Source organism: Glycine soja, chromosome 19 (assembly GCF_004193775.1).
Source record: "Glycine soja cultivar W05 chromosome 19, ASM419377v2, whole genome shotgun sequence".
Taxonomy (NCBI): Eukaryota; Viridiplantae; Streptophyta; class Magnoliopsida; order Fabales; family Fabaceae; genus Glycine; species Glycine soja.
Window position 1 is genome coordinate 45994042 of NC_041020.1, and position 22542 is coordinate 46016583.

The 22542-nt window shown below is 32.0% G+C and overlaps 4 protein-coding genes across 6 annotated transcripts; all 4 read right to left on the bottom strand.

Annotated features, from left to right (window-relative positions):
- Nucleotides 1–1788: 1788 nt before the first annotated feature.
- On the bottom strand, nt 1789–4246 carry LOC114399794 (MATH domain and coiled-coil domain-containing protein At3g58270-like). The gene is made up of 4 exons (XM_028362008.1): nt 4114–4246; nt 3821–3997; nt 3577–3731; nt 1789–3024 (listed from the first exon to the last, which is right to left on the bottom strand). Exons 2-4 carry the CDS (start codon nt 3940–3942, stop codon nt 2069–2071), a joined length of 1233 nt encoding a protein of 410 aa, XP_028217809.1. The 5' UTR covers nt 3943–3997; nt 4114–4246; the 3' UTR covers nt 1789–2068.
- A 2977-nt stretch (nt 4247–7223) lies between these two features.
- Nucleotides 7224–9354, bottom strand: LOC114399917 (MATH domain and coiled-coil domain-containing protein At3g58270-like). 2 transcript variants are annotated; one of them, XM_028362139.1, is made up of 4 exons: nt 9225–9354; nt 8922–9051; nt 8571–8725; nt 7224–8228 (listed from the first exon to the last, which is right to left on the bottom strand). In XM_028362139.1, the coding sequence occupies exons 2-4, from the start codon at nt 9041–9043 to the stop codon at nt 7459–7461; spliced, it is 1047 nt and encodes a 348-aa protein (XP_028217940.1). In that variant the 5' UTR covers nt 9044–9051; nt 9225–9354; the 3' UTR covers nt 7224–7458. The 2 variants fall into 2 exon arrangements, with proteins under 2 accessions (XP_028217940.1, XP_028217939.1); XM_028362138.1 differs by lacking the exon at nt 9225–9354 and having other exon boundaries at nt 8922–9211.
- Nucleotides 9355–9970: 616 nt separating this feature from the next.
- LOC114398398 (MATH domain and coiled-coil domain-containing protein At3g58270-like) lies at nt 9971–12808 on the bottom strand. Of its 2 annotated transcripts, none has more exons than XM_028360583.1 (4): nt 12633–12808; nt 12232–12372; nt 11655–11809; nt 9971–11271 (listed from the first exon to the last, which is right to left on the bottom strand). In XM_028360583.1, the coding sequence occupies exons 2-4, from the start codon at nt 12351–12353 to the stop codon at nt 10409–10411; spliced, it is 1140 nt and encodes a 379-aa protein (XP_028216384.1). In that variant the 5' UTR covers nt 12354–12372; nt 12633–12808; the 3' UTR covers nt 9971–10408. The 2 variants fall into 2 exon arrangements, with proteins under 2 accessions (XP_028216384.1, XP_028216383.1); XM_028360582.1 differs by having other exon boundaries at nt 12557–12807.
- A 2378-nt stretch (nt 12809–15186) lies between these two features.
- Nucleotides 15187–21728, bottom strand: LOC114400671 (rhomboid-like protein 15). The gene is made up of 13 exons (XM_028363241.1): nt 21421–21728; nt 20891–21056; nt 20088–20391; nt 19676–19708; nt 19500–19591; nt 19320–19393; nt 18816–18910; nt 18650–18719; nt 17267–17445; nt 16314–16365; nt 16158–16214; nt 15615–15689; nt 15187–15506 (listed from the first exon to the last, which is right to left on the bottom strand). Exons 1-13 carry the CDS (start codon nt 21460–21462, stop codon nt 15501–15503), a joined length of 1245 nt encoding a protein of 414 aa, XP_028219042.1. The 5' UTR covers nt 21463–21728; the 3' UTR covers nt 15187–15500.
- Between the last annotated feature and the right edge of the window lie 814 nt (nt 21729–22542).

The following is a 22542-nucleotide window of genomic DNA, read 5'->3' on the forward strand; positions in this document are numbered from 1 at the left end:
TGCTTCCATTTCAAACACACCCTCTTTAAAGTCCAACTCAAAACCACATTATTTTAGTTCTTGGAACATAACCATACCGCATCGATCAGAGAAAACGGAGGAACAACACAACAACCTTCTGGGATCTGGATGATAAAACTTTCCTCTCAACGAAATGTCGTCGTTTTGGTTCTCTTATCCCAACCAATCTCTTTCTCTCTCTTGATTTCTCTCTCATCCGTCGCGGTTCCTTCGCACAAAATCGCTGGATTTCCGCTATTTCCATCTCGATCTGGAGTGAGAAGAACAACCTTCCTCGCTTAATCTGGGATTTTCCCCCCTTTCGAATGTAGGGTTTTGAGAAGGAGGAGTGCGAATTCGATTTCGAATTAATGTTCCTTTTCACGGACGAAGCTCGGATCGACTCGGATGATGGCAGATTATGCATGGGTGCGGTGGTGACCAGTTGAATCAATCGACAGATGTGGCTTGTACCTGCTAACGTGATCACTGTAGCCATCGATTCTTCATCGTCTCAATTTATATGCAAAGTATATATTACACACACATAAATCTAAACTTTTCCCTTTTCCGATGATTTTTCTTCTTCCACGCGCTCATCGATTATCTGCTTTTTTAATTGAGAAAACTTTCGGAAATCTCTCTTTAATCACTCTAAATTTTGGAAATCTGTTTCTTTCTGTTTGTCCTAATTTTTCTGTGTTTTTATTTTTTGGTGTGATGATAAAGTTTGTTATGGGTGATGGTGTTTGTTTTCATCTGGACGAGTTTTGGTTTTTATTTATATTCTTTTTTGTTTTGGATGAAAAAAGGACCGAGAGGCTTTGGATTGAAAAAAGGTTACCATTCCAGCTTTTGAAGCCTCCAATATCATTCGAAGATGACGTTTTTTTGGATTCAAGTGATAACCATGCTACAACATCTTTGATAGACATTGTCAAAATAAATCCCATTTTTATGTAAAACATGGTGTTGAATGAGTATGTACCTGGTATTTCCGACAAAGCAAAACCGCCGGAAAATGGTTCGCTGTTCTCACAAAGCAATTTCTGGGATTAAAAGCCGTGTCAGAAAAAAAAATCCTTAAAAAAAAAAACCTGTCAGAAATCAACTTTTACATGACCATTTAACATAAAAGACTTAAACGGAAAAAAGTTAAGGTAATAATTCTGATCAACATTTTGTGGAGGAACTAAAAAAACCTTAAATAACTGAGAGATTAAAATTATATTTTATTATACATATTTTTATATCATCATTTAATTACATATTTTAATATATGTTAAATTTATTAGTTTTTATAACTATCTTAAAATCTTATCAAAAATTTATTTTGATTATTTGATAGTATCAAAATATTTACATTAACAAAGCATCACAATTAATCTGAAGCCTCCGGCAGAATTCATATTTATTTTCTGAGGTAATTATACTTACGTTCTTTAAATTTTAATAAAATATATTAGGTAAAATAGTATATTAATGATGATGTAGAAGATTTTTACAGTTATTTATTCACAAATTAACATGTAAAATATGTACTTTAAAAGTCACAATAGCTGTAATTTCCTATTAAACACAAAAAAAAAAAAAAGTGAATGAGCATGCAGTGAAAATGTGTTAAAAATTAGGAAAATGTGTTAACAGAAAGGTGATATTTATACTATGTTATATAAATTAAGAGATATTTGTAAAGAGTAAAAAAAAAAAAGCGAATGGGCATGGAGTGAAATTTTATTAAAATTCAAGGAATATGAACGTGATTTGTCCTTATCTTTTATTCCGTCATTTTTGTTTCTAGCAATGCAATGAGTTTCAATTCATAAATGACAAGGCTATATGATTTGAGAGTAAGATAAACACGTACTGCTTCCAAATTTAGGTACATTATTAGAGTAAGGTATATGTTTTGTATGTTGGTAGCAAATAACAATAGCAAATCAAATGAAGTTAGCAAAGATTTAACTTAGTTGGTTCAACAGTGAGTTGTTGTAAATCTAGTATCTGTCTTTGATTCTCAAAGATAAAAAAAAAGAACCAAATGAAGCTTCCTTCAAGCGGCTAAGGACTATGGTATCCCATAACCAAGTTCAGCATCCATGTCCCTCTCCTGGAAATCATTTTCTACCTCTGCCAAGTCTCTCCTTGCAACCTCAAGGTCAAGTTCTGCAACAGCCAGTTTAGTCTTCAGCTTCTTCAATTCTATCTCTAAAGAAGCTATATTGACCCTTATACTTTTCACGTACTCTCCTCTTTCAAAATAAGCTTTTGCACTCATTGCTGATTGAACATGGGGCTCTAGCCATGTCAAGTCAAATCCAAAGGGTTGAAGTTCTTCCCATAGAACTTGAAGGTGCATCATACAATCATCATTACCCATATCCCTAATTGTCTTAGTCTTAAGGAAATGTAGCACTCGTCCCAAGGCAATGAATGCCCACAATATGAACCTGGGACTTCTCCTTCTTTGATTCTCTATTAGTGATGGATGCCATGAACATACCTCCTCCCATAATGGAATAAAGGATGCTTCTTCTGCCTCTACACTATTGAAATCTATAAGGTCACTTAGAGGGGTTAAGATCACTTGCTCAGATTCATCAAATAAAGAAGGATACATAGGGGGAGCACTAGGAGCAAATTGAACTTGTTTAGGACTTGGAGTGAAATCTGAGGCTGAGGGTCCTATTTCTTGATCTTCTGAGTGTATGAGTTGCAGTTCTATTTCATTTACGTGATCATCTTTAGAACCTTGGGTACTTGTAGGACTTGATGTCAAATCTGAAGGTGTCATTTCCACTTCTGTTAGCCTAGCTTGATCTCCATTAGGTTCATGAATTGTCGTAATGCTTTGGGCTAAGCTGCCTGGGATGTTAAATGCGACCTTAGAGACTAAAACTTGAGCTTCAATTATACATGCATCTTTCACAAGATAACCTTGAGCAAGGTCATGGAATTCACTGAGAGGAATGAAAGATGGAGAACCCCAAGCACTGTTTCCAGCATTAAACTTCTGCTGGGTTTCTGGAAAAATTCAATTTCAATCATCTAGAATTAGAATTGCCATGTATAATCAAATATAATTCTAATAACTTATATCTTAAATTACGGTAAAAAAAAAAGACAAATATTAATCAATAGCCATTTTCTTAAGTTGGTTCCTTTTCCACCTATGACGACGAATTTAGTTATGCCTTGTACTTTGATTTGATTTTCAATTCAATTCTAAAATTGCACATGGATAGTATTTTACTAGCATATGTAGTTCCAAGGTTACTATTCCTTTGACCACCATATTTCCTGCATTCAGAAAGTTCTTGAACATAACCAAAAAGGAGGTAGCATAACTCAGTTAAAAGTTTGAAGTTGAAGAACATTGATCAATCAATATCTTGGGAACAAAATCTGTCAGTCACCTTCTCAATAAACGTTAGCTTATTTTAATTCATAGATGTATTGTTGTTTTAAGACATGTATATTCATATATGGATTCATCATTTGGTAAAACATAATAGCATTGAAAATACTATACAGAGTAGCAAATAAACAAAATGAGCATTCAAGACAGATAGTTACCCTTTACAATTGACTTCTTGCTATCCACCTGGTTAATAAGAGCCAACCTGAAATATACAAATCTGCTCCATCCATATGGTGGTAGAGAATCAGCAACCTTCATATACAAGGACAAATACTCCACATTCCTCCCCTTAGGATACAAAACAATCTTCCTGTCAAAGGAAAATGGCACATGAACACACACACACTTTAGTAATTGTATAATTATTAACGGCTTAGAGTTTCACTCAAACCCAATTACCATTTATAACCGCCAACTTTGAAAGCCTTGGAGGACTGTTTCTTGGTATTCAATTTGGTGAAACCTTCAACCTTCCATGTGAATTTCTCCAAAGCAACACCCTTCACCTGCTGGTTCTCCATTCTAAATAGGTACCTAGACTTGAGCTGCTGCTAAAAACAAAAAACATGAAACCACCTGTTTACAAAGGGAAAAAAAAAAGTTACAATGCTTGATAATGATACAGCATGAAGTACATACACAGTGTGAACAAGTGGATATCAAAATATAAGAATTTGGGCACAGAAACTCACATGAGAAACCCAATACGCTTTGAAAAGTAAAGACTTTGGAGCAAGATTACAAGTCCCAGATGATTGATTAAGCACAAAACATAGGACGGATAGACCCAGTACATCAAATGAGAGTACTCTGAATCCAATAAATAGAAGTCGATTGAAATGAGTTCCTGATTTTGTGCTAGGAAGTTTCACAAGAAAAACAACGATTGCTTGCTAGGAGGGTACTGTGCACAAAGTCAAACTAATTTTAGTGGCAAGCTAAACTCAAGTGGCTAATTTTTATTTTGGGATTATTATTATTATTGTATAATTTTTCGACAGGAAATGCGAACTCATTTTCTCAATTAGATTCATTTATTAGCCTCGGGTCCAAGTACGAGGGTAAAGGTGTACTTGTAATTGTAAAACTCTTCGATGTTATGTCAACGTTTACATCAGCATAGCAACATTAGATAGAAAGTATGTGTGTAATTAGTGATTTTACATCAGCACAGCCATTCCTCAGGTATCCCAATGTGACAATGAGGTAATCTTACATTATGGTGTGAATTAGTAGTAGTGTTAAGGAAGCTTTTACTTATGGCAGCGTAGGAAGCACCATGGGTTGCAACTTGCAAGCTTGGTAAGTGTTTTGGGTCACGGTACACATGACATGAGTCCCTTCGCCTTATAAGGGATCCAAAAAAATTGGAACCATTCTATTCTAAGCTAATCAACGTTAGATTGGATCTCTAAGTCTATCTCTGTTCAGTCACCATTGATAGTTAAAAGTGGAGTGTTCATATATTGCAGCGGAAACAATACTAAATAGATAAATTTAAAATTGTGTACCCGATATCACATCCTGACCAAATTTTGCTATCAAACTCTGTTGATAAGGGAAACTTCATAAAATAAAGAAACCTTTTAATGTATGCAGAAAAAAAAAAGTAGTGAGAGAGAATGACACTAATGTCTCTTTTAAATAGGAACCATTAAAGGACTTTTAGAAAATTGATTTGATAATATCTTATTTAATTTAAAACAATTTATTCGATTAAGATATGTTTGATTCATTAAAATTATGATAGTAAAGAAAAGAAAAATAAGACATAACAAAATCACAAGTTAGAAGATAATTTTTATCTTGTATATTATTTGACGAATAATGGACAACACAAATAAAATAATATAAAATTTACTAAAATACTTAATATTAATTATCTTAATATAATTTATATCAAATTTAATGAGTTTACCGAAATAAAAAATAGAAAGGGATTAGGAATAAAAATCCGGTGCTTCCTTTTTTAAATATTTACATTGTTTAGTTATTATTTTTTGTTTATTAAAGATATATATATATATATATATATATATATATATATATATATATGTCTTTTTTATACTTTATACTTAGGATAAAAAGTTATCCCATGATTTTTCTGAAGAACAAAAATTAAAAATTTTGTCATGTTCTCATTGTTAGACAAATGGCCTCAGTTATCTTAAGAAGGGGGGTTGAATTAAGATAACAAGAACTATTCTCCAATTAAAATTTTACTCTCTCTTTAGATCAACAATGCACCCTTAATATGAATTACTCAAAAGACAATTCAAAATAAACTTCTTTCAAACCAAAGATAAATAGTAATAAATAAAAGAAGTTTAAGGGAAGAGAGAAATGCAAACTTGATTTATACTGGTTCGGCTACTTCCCGTGCCTACGTCTAGTCCTCAAGCAACCCACTTGAGATTTTTCACTCTCTTGTAAAATTCTTTTACAAGTTCTGAACACGCAAGGACATCCTTCCTTTGTGTTCAGAATTCCTTTACAACAAGAGACCCTCGGTCTCTTAATCCCTTTTCAGAAGTAAGAAGAAGAAAAGAAGAAATCTCTCTTGAAAGAGATAGATTGTATAATGAAGATCAATCACAATTCCTTATTGAATATGCAAGTGTTTGACCAAGGAATCTTCGAGAAGATAAGACATTTTTTTAATTAAGAAAAACTCTCTTAATCTTTTGAGAGGATAAAACTTTTTGAGCAATCAAAACTCTTTGCAAATTCGTGTCTTAAGTCACATATATATAGGCCTTTGATGACCATTCAAGAATCAAATGAAAAGATGTGACTGTTGAGAATATTTTCTGAAAATCTCCTCTGGTAATCGATTACAGTATGTGTGTAATCGATTACAAGCTTTAAAATTTGAATTAAAACATTCAATAACTGCTGGTAATCGATTACAATATATGTGTAATCGATTACACAGTGCAAATTTTGAATTCAAATTTTAATAGCTGTTGTAAATCATTTTTGGTCACTGGTAATCGATTACATCCTCTGGTAATCGATTACCAGAGAGTAAATCTCTTGAAAAACACTTTTTAACATGCATTACTTGGCCAAACCTTTTGCTATATCAATTAGGAATTTCCTTCCTAATGTACTAGTGATCATCTTAATGTTTGTGTCTTGTATTCTTGAATCATTGTCTTGAATTTAAACTTGAAAAGCGTTTTTGCATCATTTGCATCAAATCATCATGATCATCATCAATCAAAGTCATTTGCTTCTACAATCTCCCCCTTTTTTATGATGACAATATAAGTCCTGAAATCAAGATTCAAGCAAGCAATGTATATATATAAAATTTGTGTTTACTCCCCCTATGTTTTGGAATTGATGATCACTTGATTTCTAACTTTTATCACTTGATTTCTAAGCTTTTTGATCATCATCAAAACACCAAAGATCTTCTACACTCATTTGTTTGATTTGTGTTATGCCTTAATATTTTTCAAATTAAACGTGAAACAAAAATATTTATTTTATCTAATACTGTAATTTTTAACGAATAAAACGAAAGCTTAATTTATCTTATTTTCAAATTATTTGAAAATAATTCACTTATCTTATTTTTGTGGCCAACAATCATCTCTTGGGACATCTAAAAATAAGCTGAATGTGAGGTGCTCAATGCTCACATATACAATAAATTTAAATTATTTTGCTTTATCTTATATTTGTATTATTTATGTTTTTTTTAAATATAATAATATTCAAAAAAAATCATTTGATTGAATTAAATTCTTTAATTTAATTATCAAATAAAATATTTTCTTATATCAGTTATATATAAAGATTCAAACGCATATTTGGATGTGATATAAGCAGGAACCCCTATCTAACAATGTGACCTATTTTTATCCATACCACCCATGACGAAAATATTACACATGCAGACTACATACAATGAAGTATTAGCAGTGGACACCCTAGCATTTCCCCCCATCATCTGCAAGGAAATGAAACTTAAAGAACCTTAAAGTTTTTTAAAAAAAAAAAGAAAAGTTCAGTTATCATTACATAGTTTAAAACATGGCATAGCCTAATTCAGCATTCAAATCCACCTCTATCTCTATGAAACCTTTTCTTGCCTCAGCCAAGGCTCTCCTTGCTACCTCAAACTCAGCTTCTGCAGCTTTCAACTCTCCCCTCAACTTCTTCATTTTAACCTCCAAATCAACCACATTGTCTTTGAGTTTATTCACTTCAGCTGCTTTTTCCACCTGAGCTTTCATAGCCAATGCAGATTGAACATAAGGCTCCAACCAAGACAATTGAAATCCGGACCGCTTAACAAGTTCCTCCCATAAACCTTGAAGGTGATTGAATGCATCTTCATTCATATCCTTCACCTTACTTATCTTGAGTACATGCAGAACTTCACCCAAAGATGTGAATGCCCATTGTTTGAACAGTTTAGAACTTTTACTCTGGCTCCTTATCAGGGAAGGATGCCATATGCATGCCTCTTCCAACAGTGGAACAAAATCTGCTCCTTCTTTTGCTAAGCACTCCAAATCTAGAAGGTCCCTTAGTGTCAAATCTGAACCTTGAACTTCCCCTTCTGATGTTTCTGAATGTCTTGCTGATTGATCACCAAATTTAAGGTCGTTGGTTGGAGTAATTATGTTCAAGTTGTTAGCTTGAAGAGTGCTAAGATCAGAGACACAAACATGAGCTTCAATGATGCATGTATCATTCACAAGATAGCCTTGTTTAGGGTCATAGAAGTCACTAACATTCACAAAAAATGAGCCCCACTCACGAAATCCACCTTTGAACTTCTGTTCAGTCTCTGAAAATGTACAAATATATATCAGGAATTAGAGATTTGGAATTACATATGATCAGATGGCAAATATTACTATTGGTTAATGATAATTAATGGTTGAAATTTATTGAATCATAAGACAGACTCAATACTGTTAAAAAAAAAAAAAAGACAGACTCAATAAATAAATAAGAAGTGAAACTTATGATTTCTAGTTATAAATTTTAGTACAATGCGTTGTTACCATTTTTATGATAGATAATGCTAATTTCTACCAGACTACCACTACACCATCATTATCAAGACAAAATCACTAAATCAGGTAAGAACAACACCAAAGAAGATAACAATAACGACTAGTATTACCTTTTACCACTGATTTACTGCCATCCAATTGATTAATTAGAGCCAACTTGAAATACGTATTTCTGTCCCATCCATACGGTGGTAAAGAATCCGCAACCATCAAACGTAATGAAAAATGGTCAACATTTTTCACTAATGGATACAAACGAATCTGCCTGCAAGGTAATTAAGACAATCAGCCTAATTAATGAAAAGTAAAAATATGGGGTTCAAATTAAAAGTAAGAATGTAGAAAACAATATATGATACTACTATCTTTCGTTTATTTTCATCTTTACTAGGCCTATGGCTATCTAAAAGTAAAATAGCACAAAATTTCAGACTTGAAAATTTAAATTCATTTGCCTGTACCATTTATAACCTCGGATTTGGAAAGCCTTGGATTTTAGTTTATTGGTGTTCTGTCTAGAGAAATTTTCAATTTTCCACGTGAAGGTCTCAAAATTAATACTCGGTCTCCTCTTATTATCCATTCTAGTAGCTGCCATCATAAAAGAATATGTATAAACGATTCAGTGAACTCTTCAAGATGAAAAACAATAAAATAATAGAAGTATATACACAAGTGAACACTTTATAAGTGCTCTACACTAGTATATGAATATAGTAACTACGGGAAGAGCATAGAAATAGAAAAAAGATTTTATTATTTACAAACGTTGCCGGTGCAATGGAAAGAGGTGTGATTACGCAGATAATGAGCGTGATAACCAGAAATCGAAGAGAAAAAAAGGGAAGAAGCTAGTAGAATGAAATAATGAAAATGAAGTATTAAAGTCAACCTGGTTTGTTTTATAAGGAAGGAAGCTAAATACGGTTTATACTATGAAACTTCGGACGGAGATATAATCAATAGAGAGAAAGAGACCATTACCAATAAAATAAAAGGGAAATTTCAGAGAGTCTACCAAGAAAACAACCCAAATAAATAAATATAAATTGAATAGAAGGAAGTTGTGCATATTTTGTTAGTTATGATCACAATGATATAATCATTTATTTAATTTCTATGGTTTATTTATCTTTTCATATAATAATGATTATATATCATCAAAACTATTCATGAGGGCAAAATACTTCAACAACAATTTGTGAAAAAAACGACAAAGAGTAAAAGATATATAATAGTAGAGGGAAAAAAAGAAAAAAAAAATAGAGAAAATGTGTTTCTTATTTCATTCATGTAGAAAGCATTTTTTTTTTCTTTTTTATAAGCATGTAGGAAGTATTTATACAAAAAATCTTGAGTTGAATTCATACGGATAAAAAAAGTTTGATTCATTTAAATATGGATAACATCTACGATTAATTTCAGTGAAAAGTCTATTAGAAAGAAGAAGAAAAAAAGATATTCATCTAAAATAAACTTTAATCGGTAAATTTGCTTTTGATCCACAAGCCATCGACAATGTGTTACTGTATAAAAAATAAAAATAAAAGGACGTGATTGTCTTACTATATTACATCGAAGCTTGAAACCAGGGCTGTCGTGGAGAACATGTACTAAATTACTCATTCTAAAAAATAGGCTTCTAAAAAATAAAAATAAAAAAGTACAATTATAAAATATAAAAATACATTCCATAATATGATCATATTATGAAATAGAGAGACGGTATTTTTTTCTATAAAAAAATACATTAAACTTTTGAACCCTTAAAATTAGTGGTCGTGTTCTATATGTTACTCTGAAGTCTGAACCCTTCAAACTTTGACAGATAATAATACATATAGAGAAGTATTAGCAACTAGCGCCCAAGGCATTTCCCACCATAATTTGCAAGGAAGTGGAACTTGGGAGAAAAATCAAGTTCACTAATCACTATATATGCAATGTGCTAAAACATGGCATAACCTAAATCAGCATTCAAATCCATCTCTATGAAACCTTTTCTTGCCTCAGCCAAGGCCCTCCTTGCTACCTCAAACTCAGCTTCTGCAGCTACCAATTCTTCCCTCAGCTTCTTCATTTTAATCTCCAAAGCAACCACACTGTCTTTGAGTTTATTCACTTCATCTGTTTTATCCAAATGAGTTTTCATATCCAATGCAGATTGAACATAAGGCTCCAACCAAGACAATTGAAATCCAGAATGCTTAACAAGTTCCTCCCATAACCCTTGAAGGCGATTGCATGCATCTTCATTCATATCCTTCACCTTACTTGTCTTGAGTAAATGCAGAACTTGGCCTAAAGATGTGAATGCCCATAGTTTGAACCATCTTGAACTTTTCCTCTGGCTCCTTATCAGGGAAGGATGCCATATGCATGCTTCCTCCAACAGTGGAACACAAGCAGCTTCTTCTTTTCCTAAACTCGCCAAATCTAGAAGGTCTTTTAGTGTCAAATCTGAACTTTGAATTTCCCATTCTGTTTCACTAGACCCACAGGTTGAAGAACTAAATGTCTCACTCTCATCTGATATTTCTGTTTCTATTTCTGTTTCTGCTTCTTTATCATCTTCCTGCTGTGTGGATTCTGAATTTCTTGCTGCTTGATCACCTGATTTAGAGTCTTTGGTTGGAGTGATTTTCTTCAAATTGTTAGCTTCAAGAGTGCTAAGATCTGAGAAACAAACATGAGCTTCAATGATGCATGTGTCATTCAGAAGATAGCCTTGTTTAGAGTCATAGAAGTCACTAAGATTCACAAAAAATGAGCCCCAGCTACGATATCCACCGTTGAACTTCTGCTGAGTCTCTGAAAATGTGCAAATATATATACCAGGAATTAGAAATTTAGAATCACATATGGTCAAATATTCCAATTGGTTAATGATAAATACTTCTAAAAAGTAACTAATGAAAAGTGAAACATACAACATACAAATACGGCGTGAGTATGATGAGATAAACAAATTCATATCATTAAATGTGGCATGTTTAAGTAAATATCTTCCTTGAAGTTTGGAATTTAAATGCTCACAGTGGTTCCACTCTATATTGATGATGGTTAATGGGTAATGCTAATTTCTTCCATGAAACCATCATTACCAAGTGTATATATATGTACACCATCATTGGCAAGACAAAATCATTTAACAAGAACACAGAAAAGAAGAGAACAATTAAAACTGATATTACCCTTTACAACTGACTTATTGCCATCCAATTGATTAACTAGAGCCAACTTGAAATGCGTATTTCTGTTCCATCCATACGGAGGTAAAGAATCCGCAACCATCAAATACAATGAAAAATGGTCAACATTCTTCATTAATGGATACAAACGAATCCGCCTGCAAGGTAATTAAGACGAAAATCATAATTAATAATGAAAAGTATTCACTCCGTCCCATCATAATTATAATGATAGTGTAAAAGAAAAAAAATTATCCTAAAATAATTATCATTTTAATTTTTCTATACAACATTGTTTTTTTCCACTTATATCTATTATAATACTAATATTGACAATAAAATTTATAAATAAATTAATGATATGAGGTTAATTTTGTAAAAAAAAAAATACATCTATCTATTATTTTTTGTTGACCTATTTAAAACAGAGGATAATTATAATGGGAAGGAGAGAATAAAAATTGGAGGTTGAAGATATAAAAAAACTCGATCATTAAGGCTTATTTTAATCTTTATTTAGCCTATGGGTATCTAAAAGTAAATAAAAAAAAAATTAGACCTCAAATTAATTTGCCTGTACCATTTATAACCTCGGATTCGGAAAGTCTTGGATTGTAGTTTCTTGGTGTTCTGTTTTGAGAAATTTTCAATTTTCCACGTGAATGTCTCAAAACTAATACTCATTCCCTTCTGATTGTCCATTCTAGTAGCTACATCTGAGCTGCCATTACAAAAGAATAAAGTTAATAAACCCAAAACTGTGGTTGACACACACGAATCTCCATAAGCTCAAAGAATAGAATTATATACAGAAGTGAAATATTTTTAAGTGCTATACAATAATATATGAATATTACTACTGAATAAGCATAAAAGTAGAAAAAGCAAGTGAATTTGGTTTGTACTGGAAGGAAACTCCTAAAGGATTGAAATTTGATATGGAATGGAAAACACTGATATTGCAGAAAAATATTTGTTGACCAAAATATTTGCCCAAGCTACTCAAAGGGTCGTCACTCGTCACCAACGTTGCCGGGGCAATGGAAAAATGTACAATTATGCTGGTCGTGAATGTGAGGACCGGGAATAATGGAAGTAAGAAAAAAAAGGGAAGAACTGAAATAATGAGAGTGAAGTCAAGTCAACCACATTTGTCTTGAAAGGAAGGAAGCTAAGTTTATACTTAGAAATACCACACAGACATATAATTTATAAAGGGAAAAGGACCTTTACCAATAAGATAAAAGGGCAGCAAATGAAATTTCAGGGAGTCTATTTGAAAAACAAAATAAATAAATATAAATTGAATTATTGAAGGAAAGTAGTGCAAATTTGATTAGTTTTTTTCTTTTTTACACGGTGATATTCATGCGTACTATTTATATCTTATCTTAAAAGGACTTCTCCTCTCATCCATTTGTTAGTTTTAGTTATTTATGATCACATTTCTTTGATTAGTTTTTATGATTTATTTTTCTTTATTTATAATACTATTTTTTTACTTTTTAATAATACTAATTATGTGTCAAAAGTCAAAACTAGTCATGAGGCCAATATTTTTCCATGCTTAGTACATTATAAAATATCATCTCACTAAAATTTTAAGTAAAAAAATTGAAAAATTATTTTTCTCAATACTTTTAGAAGTACGCTTAAAAATCAATCCAAAGTTTTGGAGTTCGGCCTACCGGTTACCCGCGAATCTGAATTTATTTAAATTAGTTCAAATAGTTTGGGTTGAATATTTTTATATTTGGATTAAATCTGATCAAATCCGTTAAGTTTTGGGTTAAGTCACGTGTTTTAATATCTTAACCCATTGATCCATTAATTTGTATTAAACTATTATTTTTATTTATTTTTATATATAACATTTACAATATATCTTTTAAACCCAAAGAGTTGGCACAATGGTGTAAGATTTCGTTGTGTTCACATAAATAGGAATAATCTATTTAGAAGAAAAACTCATTTTTGATTCCCATCATGTACAAATTTTGCTTCGGCTAGTGACAGTCACGCACCATGAGCCAAGATTAGTCTTTCATCCAATAAGCATAGACTAGAGGCAAAAAAATATAATATTTTTTTAAATTTAAAAAAAAAATTACTATTATACTTCAAATTTTGTTTGTCAAAACTCTTGTAGCAAAGTTGGTTGTAGAACATTTATTTTATTTTTTAATTTGTTTCAAACTCTTTTAAATTTAGTTAAAGTTTTAGTTGACACTACTCATTTGACTATTTGAAAACATTGAAATTGTCAAATTATATCGTGATAGTATTAATATTTGAAATTTTTTGGCTTCATGGGTGTGATGTTTATTTATTATATTTTAATTTTGGCTTAAATATGTTTTTGATCCCTGATAAATACTATTTTTTTGCATTTGATCCATAATAATTTTTTCCTTTGAATCGGATCCCTATATTTGAAAAAATTTGTCTCAAGTCTTTGTCGTTAGTCTGAAATCGTTATCTGCCTACATGACTGTTAATCGACCACGCAAACATGCTACGTGTGGTGCTACCTACCTATAATTAATGTCTTAGTGAGATTGCACGTGAAAAAAAATTCTTTTAAAAAAAAAGTAATAAGCAATGTCGTTTTGCATGTTAAATTTTTTTTCTTCTTTTTTTCTTTCTTTTCCCCATCTGCTCCGAATGCTCGAACACTTTCAATAGTTGCAATTTTTCAAATTCCCTTAGCTAGACTCTCTTGCATTTGCCATGATCTTGCAATGAAAGCACAAATAAACATTGAGATAGAATTGGTTAGTAGCAAAAATCACTCAGGTCGATTTGCCTCACTTTTCCTCACAAGGCTTTAGTATTTCTCTCTACACACAAGTGTCTTGGGTGAGTGTTTAAAATTCTACGACTTGTAATGTTCCCAATTTTGCACTTCATCTTAGTTAAAGTTATCATGCTTACACTTGTAGATCACTAAGGACTTTTATTGGCTTGTAATGTCATATGGACTAATCAAATATATGATTTTTCTAGGATTTCAAAAATTAGAATTATAAGAGAGCATTTAACCTAGAAAAACTTCCACTTATTCTGGCTAGGCTTATTTATTTTTCAGCATCAATTTATTGTTTTTTTTAACAGCACTTATGGCACCTATTTATTTTTTGCCCTTTTTTTAAAACACTTATAACACTTATTTATTTTTTGCCCTTTTTTTAAACTTTGGGCTTGCAAGCTTTTGGAGGGTGCCTCATTGTGTACTGTTTTACCTTCCTGAGACAATTTTTTACCTTAACTCTCCCCCAAATTAGGGACATATAATGACTAAAACCCTTATGCTCTCTTAAACCCTAAAACAAGGTAGGAGATGATTAAAGTAGGCTTAGGATTTTTACAAAAGACATTATTATCATTTTTGGCTCAAATAAGGTGCAAGTGATAAATTTTTATCAAAGGTTGGATTTTTATCCTCGTTAGCATCATCTTTTTTTTTTTTAATTCAAAGTCAAACATTAAGTTGTAACCCCAGATGTCTTATCTTTCTGCAAACGGCAACACTAAGTAATGATCTAGAAATTGTATGGCATTAGAGGCATTCTCTATATATGTATGTATAAACAAGTTCAAGTGGGAAAAAATCAAGCTAAACAAAATGTTTACTATTTCTTCAACTAACATCATATTCCTAAACATTGCTTGTATCATTTACATATGTTCAATTCTGCTAATTGGCGTTAGCATGGCTATCAGGTGTGTGCGAATTGTTAGTGGTAGTCCAAAGATTAAACAGAGACACTGATTGAACAAAGCGCCATGACATACTCAATTAACAGTGTCAGTGAGGTCGCGTTGAGAATCCAAGAGAAGCTTTCTTTTTCAACCCTGCAAATGAGATAAGCCCAAGAATTTTTCACAAAAAGAGAATCATGAAAACAAATAAATAAATGTGAAAAATTATAGATTATAAATAAAGAAATGATCAACTAGGACCTGCTGGCTCATGAGTATTTCCACTGCCACATTGAGATCACCATCAGCAGCAGCCAGCGCCACTTCCACCTGCGTCTGAAACCAGCCCAAAACAAATGCATAAAAAATATATAACTAAGCTGTAGGTTTTAATCTATATTTGGTGCACAAGCACCACAATGATATCTCACCGTGCACAGCATCTGAGAAAATAATTTTATGTAGGAGATATTTTATGACAGATATCACTTATCAAAAAATACTTTGACTTGTTCAGCTAGACTCCACTCTCTCTCTCTCAAACACACACACATCACTCCTCCCCCAGAAATAATTAAGTTAAAAAATAAATTGATCTTCTTCATGAGACCAATAAGAAATAGGAGAGAAGGACACATAAGGAGATCAAACAACAATAACTTTAAACACTGGATCTGTTTGAATGAGAAAACCATTCTCAGATGAGCAAGCATAATATGCAAGGAGTCAAGGACAAACAGGAAAGTTTTAAAAAGTTTCAAGCCATTTTCAGACCATAGAAAAAATAAGGAAACTGGTTTTTACCCTATCAAAGCCCATTGATACAAGTTTTTTAATCCTTTCTTCCGAAACAACTGCACCCTGCATTTATAGGGGGGGAAATGGCAAATATTAACCATCCAGATTAACCAAAAGAAAACAAGAAAGTTTCAACCACGGTATGTATGTATGTAAAGCAACCTGATTCTGTGGAACACCAGCAGCTGCTGTAGCTACATCGTCAACTGAATGCCTAAATTGAATTAGAAAACTAAGTGAACGCCATTCATACAGAAACACAAACTTCTGAATAATATAATTGTAATCCTATTGAAATATAACAATTTAACTTAAATAAAAAATCCATGCACATATACTACCCTTTGATATTAATGATCATACTTTGTGTAATTTCCATTTCCAGTTATACCAACAGTAAGACCTTGTTTGTGTCTAGTTCCTAGCCAAAACATGACATGTTTGTTAAACAGGCAACACAATAAAACTAAGTTACTGGTACCACTGAATAAGTTTAAGTGAAACAATGATTATAAAAACAACCTATCTACAACTCAATGAACCCTTCGTTAATATTACTAGATTCATGGACAATGGGTTATAAAGAATCTCGTATATGTATTTCTTATTCTGTAGATGCTATAAGCTTATAGGTTAGACATGCATTATGAATATATCTGGGTGTCCAATAATTATGGACATATAAGTTGAATTATTTATGGAACATTTTATTACAACTCTACAAATGTTAATACATATTTATGCCAAAAGAAGATTTAAAATAGCTTACAATTAAAATCGTGTTAAGTATTTTATAAGTTAAACTAGATAAATATACTATCATTCTTACGTTTTTTCAGTTGTAAATTTATTATACATAATTGCACCAATATGTGTTGCATGAACTAATTCAGGCTAGATGGATCAACTTGACTGACCACATAAGCTTATTGTTACATGCCAAACAGGGAACCCATTTAAAACTATGAATTTTATCAGTCTATGCATAATATTGTAGGTATTATAACAGGTTCAAACTTCAAAAGAAAAGATGATTGTGGTAAGCATATTAAAATTTTACTTCTACTTAGCAACCACCATCAGTTATCAATTATGCTCAAAACTATCTCCCATACCTTCCTTCTGACAACTGTTGAGTATTACTAGGAGTGGATGAATCTAAAGGACTATTGGGACTGCTATCCTCCAAAAGTCTAGCTTGAAGGTTTGAATCTGAATGGAGATGAGAAGCAGTTTGACCTTGAACGGCACCAAGGGTCCTTCCCCTCCCGGGGAACCTAATATCCTCTGTTGACTGCAAGGTATCACATAATACAATCAAATGCCTATAGATTGAAGCCTTCAGCTCACAAAGAATATAGACATGAATACATGAACGAAACTAATAAACAAATGACTGGCATTAAGGCAGGGATATAATATAATAATATGAAATTTAAACTTCTCAATTCAATTTGACATAATCTCAATTTACCAACTAACTGACTACTCGATCAAAACTGCTGTCGTTAAGCATCAGGGAATCAATAGATTCAAAGCCAGTTAATATAAACAGCTTGAAATGGAAAGATAATGAGCCCATTTGTTACAACTTCTTTTGTAAAAGAATCATTTCTTTTTTAAAAAAAATAATCACTTCTTTTAGTTTTTTATCAATTTGTTTTAGCTTTTCAAATTTCAACATAATCAAAAGCCAAAAGAATCTAAAATCTGATCAAAATTAGAAGTTATTTTGAATAGTTTCTCACAAAATCAGCTGCATCTTTTAAAATATTGATTTTAATGATGGCAAACAAAAATAAATTAGATTCTGCTTTTTCAAAAAAAAAAAAAAATCATCACTAGATTATTATGTAAAATAATCACTTCTTTTAAATTTGTAACAAATTGGCCCAATATATCATTCAACTTGAACAGGGCAAAATCATGTTATGTAACATTTCATATTCCCAATAATGAACTTTCAAAGATAAGAAGGGCACATAAACTTTTTTTTCTTACACCATTTGCTGATGCCACAGTCCTATGGGCTATGGATGATGGATGTATTGATGAATCTAATGAATGCAACATAATGTTTTAAAAAAAATAAATGAGTTGCAGATAAAAGATTAATTCATATAAAAAAAAAAATCATCCCAGGTCAAAAAAATCTGACAATTTTAAATGACTACATGCAAGCACAATATTTACACTTGCACCTAAATGCACACAATAATTATTCATTGCATTTTTCACATATTGGTGCAAGATAACCAGGGTACTAACTAACAAACTTGTATTAAATTAATCCTACAGAATTTGATTAGATTCAAAGATCAACAGATCACATATAAGGGGTCCATGTACACTTGTCATGAATGAGTATTACACAACAATTTCGTTGCATTTGTTCACATTATGAGAAAAACAAAAAATGGTTAGCACACCAGCAAAACATGTACAAGATTATTTCAGAGTCCACCAAAAGTACTCATAAGACAAGATGGCACACGTACCTGAGCAGACACTTCCCTTTGAGGCATAAATGATGATAGGTTCCTCCAAATATTTCCAGAAAGTAATCCACTACCCCATAGAAGTATAGATTTGAAAATGTAGATTAGTAGATACCTAGCACCATCAGTATGGTTTTGTGTGAAAACCACAGTATTTAGTATTTACCTGGTTGTTGAATTTTGGCTTGTCTGTGTAGGAATATAACCCGAAGGATTTCCACCAGTGCAAACAATAAATTTTGGACGTCTCACACATGATGACTGAAAGTCAAGAGAACAAGCATATACACTAGTAAAAGTCCACATGAGATATATATGCATGTATTTTCATAGAATGAATATCTAGCAATAAAAGAAGTTACCAAGATATAAACAAAAATATTCGTTCACATTCCAGTCAATCACAGCCTGTTCAGCACATCAATCCATTTTGTGAATTCATTTAGCCCCCACCCAACCAAAAAAAAGGGGAGAATTGTCGAAATCAAATACATCAACCAATCCAGCGGTTAATTGAGTCAATATGCAGTTAAGAAAAAAATTTAACATATAAATATGCTTTTTTTTAAAAGGAACCTTGGACATTGAACTTAATAATATCATGTAACTAGCAACTAAAACTTTTCCCATCTTGGTGCACTACCAAAGCCTATTCCAGAAAAATACTTACAAGCCAAGAGGAGGATTCAATGGAAGAATAAAAAGATGTCCCAGGTATGAGGAAATTAAACAAGCCATATGTATCTGAAACATTAAGCATAACATCATCAAAAAAGAGATAATTGCTCAATTTTTTTTTTGCAAAAATAAAAAATAAACAACCAGAGAAGGAAAAAAAGTGAAATCTAACATGCAAACCCAGATAAAATGCCACAAAGGTGCCCAAGAAGTGAGACATTTTGCATGAGAAGCTGGAACACTACCAACAAAAAGAATGCATACCTAAACATAATATGTCCAATTATCACAAAAGGGAATTATCAAGATAAAAATCAAGAAATAAGTTCAATAAAAAGTCATACTCACCACTTGGCAGGCACATTAAACAATCCAAACACACTGCAGAATGAATAGAAAAAGTTACTAAATTAGTGAACCCTTACCGATTAATGATACATAATGTAACATAGCACATCTATTAAATGTATATTGCCTTTTTAGTAAAAACCAGTTAAGAAATCATTGCACAGTGAACTGGTTGGCAAAAGTGTACTAATAAAACAGAATAAATGTGATTGGAGATAGCTTTCACAAAATAATTATTAACATCATTTCTGAAAAAAACTATTAAACAATGTTACTATTTCAGCATCTTGAACAGCTTCCAAAACATGGTTTCTGCAAAATTATCTTGAAGAAAAAGGTGATTGACATATTAAATTGCATTTTCCCAACAGTGGTGAATTTCCCGCACAACAGTAATATTTATATAGCCAACCTCCTCGATTGAACTCCACTCAGGCTTGTCTCTATAACAATCATTGAAAACAGAACTCCTGAGAAGCCTATCGCACACTCATTCATGAGGTAATCATATGTAAGTAAAGGATTGTGTGCCACCAGCAGTGCTATGAGAACATGGAATATGGCATTGCTTGTAGCCACCAAAATAATGACATAAAGCAAGCGAACTGAGCCCATGATCCTCTCCAGCTCAGAGCCCAAGGGAACTAAAGCCATCATGTTGAAGACAACATGAAGCAGTGAACCGTGGAAAAGAATGGAGGTATAAATCCGGTAAACTGCAAGTCAAAAAACAAATGATTCTGAGAAGTGCCACCTGACAACCACAAAAAGAAAGCAACTGCTACAAGGAAAACAAGACCAAAAGCACAAGTTTCAACTTTCAACAATATTTAGAAAAGATAGTTCTAAGATATAGCAAGCAGCTTTCAAACCAACTAACCAAGTTAATAGCACCTGCTAGAATCAAATTCAACATATGAATGGGTTTAGTTTTCTGCATTACAATGTTTGTTCAAGCTTGTCCAGACAATTAACTACATTGATTGAACGATATAATTCAATTCGAAGAAGAAAATAGGAAAAATCTTAGATACAGTTTCTTGGTTCTTGATGTTTTGTTTTCCAATAAAAAATGGAGTTTCACTTCAGAAATCCGCATAATATATAGATTTGCATTAAAGGATTTCATGGATTATTGAAATTAAACTCCAATTCTAACTGAAAAACAGTAATTGCACCTAAAGAACTGTGTAAGTTTTGTCCAAAGAAATATACCTTGAAACCGCGAAACAACCGCAGACGGCAAGAAGCAAACCTCGTTGAAGGAATCATATCCAACCAAAAGACAAACCAAGTAAATGATTCCACAGACAACCACCACTGCAGAAGTGAGAAACGGAATGCTTTCCCACCATTGACTCATCCTAGTAGGCAACCCGGCCTGTGTCAATTAAGCAACCAAGCACAATTAATCACAATAACATCAACGAAGGAAAATCTCTACCTAACCATTCTATAAAAATACTTAGTATAATCAGCAAATACCAAATAGAAACATAGCAAACTATAAATTGAGCTGTAAAGGTTGTTTCGTTTTATTTGACAGACACGAATCGAACAGAACGGGACTGAAAGTGAAACAATGACCGAAATTATAATAGACACACTTCGAGATCTCAGACCAGAAACAAGGATGATCAGTTCAGCTACTACGCTGAGTGAGAAGTGTGTTTGCATCGCACCTCAAAATTGTGACAGAAACGAAACGATGATCGAAGAAAATAGGGAAATGGATCGGAGATTACCTCAGAAACGATGTTTGGTCTCATATTTCTTGCTCTTCGCATGCAACCAAGTTTAACTTCCCGGCTTTGGCTCACTACTCTCTCTGATTAACTAGCAGTCACAGAGGATTTGGTACTTTTATAAATTTCGATTCGGATAACCGGTTTTGAATTGGAGTTGCTGATTCGGATTTTGAATTCTGACCCACACTTACTCGCGAAAACCGTAGAGCCTACTTCTCTTTTCTTCACTTTGATGGAGGGGTTCGGATTTCACCGTCTTACCAACCTCGAAACAAATTGCCAAGGGTTACAATGCGTTTCAACATCGTTATTAGTGTCAGTTAACAAAAGGATAATTATTTATTTTATTTGTTTGAATTTGTTAGGCATGCATAGGGACTCGAAGATAAAATTGAAATTTTATTCTTGAATGTATAAAAAAGTATCATAAGTTATGTTAATTTATTTTTTCGGTAACATAAACGATTGTATTTAGGTGACACTTTTAATGAAGTGATAACCAAAAATAATAGAGTATCATTCACATTATTATCATATATCATTTATGTGATTGTAACATGTTATACATGTATTTATCACTTGTCAAATATTTATTTTGATTTGATCTATAAATTTAACAATTTCTTATTATTTTAATTTATCAATTTAACCATTTAAAGGTTTTTAAGTCACTTTTAAATTTTTAATTAAGTCTCATGTTATATGAAATTATTAACAAACATTATCATATTCTCTCCTTATATTTTTTTTTTGCAATACTATCATTTAAATTATACTATAAATAGAAAACTAATTTATGAGTGTTGACATCACAATAATAAGCCTTAAATCTAGGACATTACTAATAAAATTTTATAAGATTTCAAACCAAATATTTTACCCAAATCAAGCTATTATCTTATATGTTATTAATATGTGTAGAACCACATGCTAGAATCACTTAGATAACTTGTGACAAGTGTCATTCATCATAGTATCATGTTGAAAGTCATTTGAGTTAATAGTCAAAAATAACAATAGGAATAATTTATTATATTTTTTGCAAATTTGAAAATAAAATTTTAATTTTTTATCTTTTAAGAACCTAACTATCGACACATAACAAATTTAAGAACGAAA